General features: G+C 38.4%; 1 protein-coding gene across 1 annotated transcript; it reads right to left on the bottom strand.

Annotated features, from left to right (window-relative positions):
- Positions 1 to 210: 210 nt before the first annotated feature.
- LOC106390966 (transcription termination factor MTERF4, chloroplastic) lies at positions 211 to 1,818 on the bottom strand. The gene has a single exon (XM_013831528.3). The coding sequence runs from the start codon at positions 1,653 to 1,655 to the stop codon at positions 396 to 398; it is 1,260 nt and encodes a 419-aa protein (XP_013686982.2). The 5' UTR covers positions 1,656 to 1,818; the 3' UTR covers positions 211 to 395.
- Between the last annotated feature and the right edge of the window lie 5,208 nt (positions 1,819 to 7,026).

Here is a 7,026-nt window from a genome sequence, read left to right as displayed (position 1 = left end):
TTTTCTGTAACTACTATTTTTTTTTTTTACTTTTTTTATATTAAAAACATAATATAACTTCACAATATTTTTTTTTTTTCTTAAAAAAATATCGAATTTGAAATAATGAAATCCTATTGGTTGATGAAGCTAGAATAACTGTATTATTATATCAATCCACACATAATTAAGGAAAGGCCCTAACTTGCGGCTTTTAGGCTAAGCATTAAAGATTCAAATTATTGTGCCAGTCAGACTGCATATTAGAAGGAAACATGTTGGACGGATCCAAGTCAAATTGAGATTGAAAAAGCACAAAATGGGATACATAAATCAAGACCTAATCTTTTGGTTCCCCTTGTCATTATACAAAGGAGTAAGGATGATCTGAAAACAAGAACAAACCTAGACGTTGCTCAATGTTGTGGGAGTGACTTCTGGTCTACTTCTCTGGTATAGATAGCCATCAACTCAGGAACCAGCTCGTCATGCTTCATCACATACTTGTTCAAGAACTTCAGATCCGTACACGACAAAACAGACGACACTGGAGGGAGTTCACTCCCAATCAACCCTTTGGACAAGAGAGCTTTGATAACGTTACACCTTGGTACAATCCTCTTCTCCAAGCTGTAACCAGCTACCTGAGGGTGCAAAGCAACCGCCTTCACCGTCCAATTCATCTTCTTCAGCAAAAACTCAGTCTTCTTTATAACCGACTCCGTGGAATACTCAATGCAGGGAGGATAGCGTTTGACCATCGTGGCAAACTCATCCCTGCTGAACCCTAACCCTAGAAACGTCTCCATGGAGCTCAGCATCTTGTTCTTGGAGACTTTTAGGAAAGTAGGAGTGCTCCTAAAGATCTCCCATATATCTTCCACGGTGAAGCCTAAACTCTTATAGACTTCAACTTTCTCCTCAATCGTCTTGTCGCTCATTTGGTAAAGCATGCGGAGAGCTAGGACAAACTTTGAGGTTGTCGGATCAAAACCCATCTCGATGACCTTCTTGAGGGAAGCATCGAAATTGTCTTTTCCGCAAATGGGCTGAGATTTGGAGATGAGCAAGGGGAGTAAGAGCTTTTGAGGCATACCTAACCCTCTAAGTACAGATACGTTTCTGACTTTGTTCTCTAAACTAGTACCCTGTGGGAAAGAATCACTTAGCTTTTCGTTAGTGGAGGTCTTATCTGCTTCTAAGATGCATTTGACAGAATCGTAGTATATGCTTATAGATTTCTTTCCCAAGATCTCTGGAACTTTTGAGATAATCTCGGTGAGCTCGGAGGTTGAAGCCCCTCTGGAAAGCAGCAACTTGAGTTTGGGGGCAAGAGTCTTCTCAGCGTCTAGTGTTAGGACTTGTGGGTACTCATTAATGATGGTGGAGATCTGAGAATCTGTGAAAGCATGACTCTTTAGGAGATTCAGAACGGAATCTGGGTTTCTGTCGCCTTGGAGACTGACTTTTCTTGAGATTGATTCTGCGAGTTTTGAAGATAGACCCAATGAGTCTACGAGGTAAGAGACAGTAAAGTTCTTACCTTTTATACTAGTAGTAGAGGAGAAGGAGTTGGTAAAAGGAAGCTCATTTAGATAAGGGCTCGCTGAGAATCTCAATTGACGCCATTTCTGTAACTCGCCGAACCTTCTTCCATGGAGTATCAGAGAATACATGGCAGAGGAGAAGGAAGAAGAGAAGCTCTGCTATCTGTTTCAACTGGCGAAGACGAGCATGGAAGATGAACTCAGATCGGTCCGTTTACTTTGGAAATAGGGTTTATGATTCAAATAGGCCTTTACGGCCCATTATCAAAATATTTATAAAACACCTCTACTCTTGGTGATATGATAGAATATTCATCATCAATCAAATTTGATTTTGTGTTATCTATCTCCATCTCCAAGGCGATTTGGCATTTGGGCTTCAAGAGTATGTTCTTTGATCCAGATTCAGAATCTGATACATTTGTTTCATTCTTCTGCATTAAATTTGTAGCAAGTCTCCACAGGTAAATCTGAATTCACTCTCATCACTATTCAAATCAAGGCTACTAAATGAAAGTTACGCCATCATCAAAACTCAACCCCGGTCGTCATATTTTCTGCTTAACATCAGCCTCATTGCTAATCATTCAGGTCACATTTCGGCTATTACAAGATTTATGAAGCAGTCTCCGGTGAAGATTGCTATCAGCTCAGCCAAAAGCTCCTAGTCATCTACGTTGACCACATATCTGTTTAAAAACGCCCGGTCTATACATGCAAAAAACCGACGGCAGCGGAGGGGGTTCTCTGAGCAAACTTCTGGACATGAGAGCTCCGATTATGTTACTCCTTGGCACAATTGTTTTCTCCATGCTGTAGCTATATACCTGACGCGCAAAACCAGGGCCTTTAGTGGCCAATTCATCTTCTTCACTAGAAACTCAGTTTTTTTTCTTCGACGCCTATGCAGACAACCCATTGCATCGAGGATTGCTCATGATCAATTGATCATCATCATGAACTCCTCTATGGTGACTCCTAGGCCTAGAAATATTTCAAATGTGTTTATTATCTTCTTCTCAGAGTAAGCCAGAGAGAATGGAAAATTCCTGAACATTTTGTTGAAGATTTAGCTCGAGGACCAAACTACCTAATCCTACCGAGTTATGATTATCTAAATGGATTAGGAAATATCTAACTTGTGTTTATGAATTTTGTGTTGATATAAAGAGATGTTAAGTTATAGCATAATTTATGAGTTTTTGTGATTGAGAAAGCTTAAGTTTTGACTTATTTTCTTAAAAGAGTCATTCTTATTATCGAGTTCTTACTTTGTGTTCTTGAGATCGAGATTCTATATTTGGTATTAGAGCAAAAGACAACCTTCACATCCGTAACCGCAAAAGACAACTTCAAACGCAGCATACAAAGGACATCACCATGGCGGATACAAAAGACAGCGAGTCCAACACCAAAGATGGCGGATCAAAATGGAAGAAAAAATGGGCTATGAGGATGAAGATTGCCCTTAAAGTAAATAAAGTATGGTAAACCATTGATCCCGGGAACAAAATGGAAGCAAAAATGAAATGGCTATTGTTCTCCTGTTTCAATTCATACCAAAAGCATTAACGCTTCAGGTCGGAGATCTTGATACAGCAAAGGCAGTTTGGGATTGATCAAAGCAAGACATGTTGGAGCTGAAAGAGTGAGGAAGGCAGGGCTACAAACCCTAATGGCCTAATTTGATAGACTTAAGATAAATGATGGAGATACAATTGACATTTTCGTTGGGAAACTATCAGAAATTACTTCGAAGTCAGCAGCTCTCGGTGAGGCCATTGAGGAAACAAAACTTGTGAATTTTTTTTTGAAAAGCTTGCCAAGGATAAGATGCATTCATATCGTTGCATCTCTAGAACAAGTTCTTGATCTAAATGCAACAAGTTTTGAAGATATTGTCGGTAGATTAAAAAAATATGACGAGAAAATTGGTGAAGATGACCATGGAAAATTGATGTACGCAAATATGGAGACGCAACATGATAGCCATGGTGGCAGCAGAGGCAGAGGACGTGATGCAGAGACACAACAAGAAAGCTACAATGGTAACAGAGGTAGAAGACGTGGTCGCTCAAGCTGGAGAGGTAGAGGTCGTGGCCGTTATGGTTCTTACCAGTACGATTCATATTAACAAAGAGTTTTCCATTGCGATAAACTTGGCCATTTTGCATCGGACTGCGCCGTTCGATGGCTAAAACTTTAAGAAGCCATTTTGAAGAGGATGAGGACACTCACGAAGCTGATGAACTAATGATAAACGAAATTGTTTATCTAAAAAAGCAGAAAGTAAACTCAAATATATTCGATGCCGACTCAGATACAAGTAACATATGGTACCTTGACAATGGTGCCAGCAACTATATGAGTGGAAATCGATTGTTTTTCATTGATCTTGATGAAACAATCATGGGAAAGATCAGATTTTGGGACGATTTGAAGATTGATATACGAGGAAAAGGCTCGATCAAGGTTCTGTTCGATGGTGGCGAAAAAAATATTTTAAACAACGTTGACTATATACCTAACTTAAGAAGCAACATCGTCAGACTTTGGACAAGCTACGGAAGTGGGCTGCAAAGTGCGTACGAAGGATAATCGACTCATGCTTTACGGCCGACTTGGAAAGCTAGTGATAACAACGATGATATCAAGGAACCGATTATATAAAGTCAATCTGCAAACCGATAATGATCAGTGCCTGCAAGTAACAAGAAAAACAACTGAGTCATCAAAGTGGCATGCGAGACTTGGACATATCAACGTTGATACGATGAAGATGATGATCAGTAAGGAGTTTGTCTCTGGTATACCTAATATTGTGATCGGCAAAGAAACGTGTGTGTCATGCTTTCTTGGCGATCAGACTAGACAACCTTTTCCCCAAGAAACCTCGTACCGTGCCACACGACATCTCGAGCTTATTCATGGAGATCTATGTGGGCCCATCACTCCTTCCACACCAGCACGTAAGAAATACGTATTTGTGCTTATTGATGACTTCTCACGGGACATGTGGAAAATGTTGTTACAAAAAAAAGGTGAAGCTTTCGATAAATTCAAGAGATTCAAGAACCTTCCAGAACAAGAAACTAAAACAGAAATACAAACATTTCGACTAGACGGAGGTGGAGAGTTCGTATCTCATGAATTTCAAGCATACAGCGATTCAAATGGTATTAGGAGACATTTGACGTCACCATACTCTCCTCAACAGAGTGGAGTAGTTGAGAGATGCTACCAGACACTCTTGGAGATGACGATAAGTATTTTAAAACATATGAGCATACAAAATCTTTTGTGTGGAGAAGCAGTACGTCATGCTACTTATTTGATAAATAGAGTTGCTCGTTGATTGGTAAAACTCCATACGAAGCTTTACGAGGAAGAAAACCTAACCTTAAACATCTTAAGGTCTTTGGTTGCATTAGCTATGCGAGAACAGAGTCGGCTGGAAGAAGGAAGTTGGATTATAGGTCTATATCAGTAATCCAAATTAAAATATCTTTTTTTTTTTTTTGTAATATCATCTCATATAAACTCTTATAAACTAAAACATGCAGATGACCCCATATAAATCATAAAACATTTATCAAACATTATTGTGGGTCAAATTTCTCATGTTTTGAAACCCTAAATCAAATTTCGTCGGAATTTTGTCAGAATAACGGATTTCCGACAAATATAATTTTCTACCAATTCAAAACATGCAGAGAATATGTTATTTTCATAGGAAATTCGTCAATATATTGGACGAATTTCTGACAAAAATAGAAAATTCTTGTCTCGTCTTGGTCAGTTGACCAATTAACAAATATTACGACGAAATTCCGACCGGATGTATATGGTCGTCTAAATTTCGTAAGAATTTGACATTCCCGGAAAAATGAACAGCCGAAATTTCCATGAACCACCAAAATTTTTGAGAAACGACAAAATCCAAAATATTCCGACTGAATTTCGACGAACCTATTATGTCAGAATTTTTAAATTTAAATAGGTCGGCCCCTTCTCTCTCTCTAAAATCTCAATAATTCTCTCCGAGTCTCTCTCTCTCTAATCCGACGACACAGCATATCATGTAAGTCATCTCTTTTCTTTTCTTAATTCAGTTCTGTTTGTTTTAGGATATTAGATTTTTGGCTTTTAGGTTTTGAATGTTAGATTTTTGTTAGGATGATGAGTTTTGTGAATTAGATGTTAGTTTTTGTTGTTAGGTTGTGGTTTAGATGGGTTTTGATTGTGATTTTGTAGGTTGTTTGTTTAATTTTTTTGTTTCAGTTTATAAAGTTTTTATTATTTTATTAAACATTTACAATTTTTAAAACAGCTTCGGAGTTTGAAACCGATGATTTTTCGTCGGAAATGGCTTTTCCCGATGAGTTTCTGACAAAACCCTCCATAGGAATTCGTCTGTTTTCTTGTAGTGTTATGACTTCAGCAGCAAGGACAACGAGTTGCCCATTGTCGTATTCAAAATATTCTCCAACTATAAAAGAAGGCCTTACTCGAAAGAGAAAAAAAAATTGACCTTTCTCTCTAGAACTTTTAGAGAGATAAACTAGCAACCTTGATATTCATTGTATAACAGTCTCAATTCGATAATTGATCTGTCCTCACATTAGTAACATCTTTTAGTTCTTGATTTATTTCTAATATAAAAGAGATTCCCGATAACATATGTTCAGGGTTTTGTGTAACTTTTGGTTCTTCCTGTTTGCGAATTGCTTCAAACCAAGCATAACATTATGATTCAGCATGTCGGACAGTTTCCAATGGGACCCTGTCTATCCCTCTGAATAATTTATCATTCCTCGCTTTCCAAATGTACCTCATATTCCAAGGATATGAGTCTTTATCCAGCTCAGGGTCTATTGTATCGTTCTTCCGCCAAAAAAGGTAGTCTATGTTCGTATAGTAGCTTGCACTGGGGAACATCGCTGGTGGAGTTGGGGTTGCTACATGTGCCCATGTTTGTAGAGCTAGGGGACACTCAAAGATGGCATGGTTTATAGTTTCGTCCTCTGCTCCACATCTAGGACAATGGTTGTCGCATCGCATATGACGATGTGCTAGATTGCTTGTTACTGCTAATTGTCCAGAGATTGTTTGCCAAATAAAGAGTTTTAGTTTTGGTGGATCTCGTATCTTCAAAGCAAAGGCTTGGAGTTATGGGAAACGAAATTCACACTGTCAAATTTCGTCAAATTAGGAAACTCTGCAAAACCCTAAATTTCTAAAAGTCCCGGATCTCTGCGAGAACACACGAATATGAAAGAGAAAGAGATTACAAAATATCGATAAAAAATTGCACGAGGGAATTTTATTGAACAGTATGAACAGAGATACAGAGTTTCACCGAAAACAGGATAAACAGGAAATTGTCAAGAATGGAGAATCGCAGAACAAAAGCGGAAAAACGTTCTAAGTATTGAACTCGCTAGTCTAGCCACCTAAGTCCTAAATTTTCCTAAAGTTAACATAAATCAACTAGGTCTAC

This window comes from Brassica napus, chromosome C4, assembly GCF_020379485.1.
Source record: "Brassica napus cultivar Da-Ae chromosome C4, Da-Ae, whole genome shotgun sequence".
NCBI lineage: Eukaryota > Viridiplantae > Streptophyta > Magnoliopsida > Brassicales > Brassicaceae > Brassica > Brassica napus.
The sequence above is the reverse complement of the archived record's forward strand: the minus strand, read 5'-3'. Positions and strand labels throughout refer to the sequence as shown.

Bases quoted from the DNA above. Each gene is read 5' to 3' on its own strand.
- LOC106390966 (XM_013831528.3), bottom strand. From the start codon at position 1,655: ATGTATTCTCTGATACTCCATGGAAGAAGGTTCGGCGAGTTACAGAAA.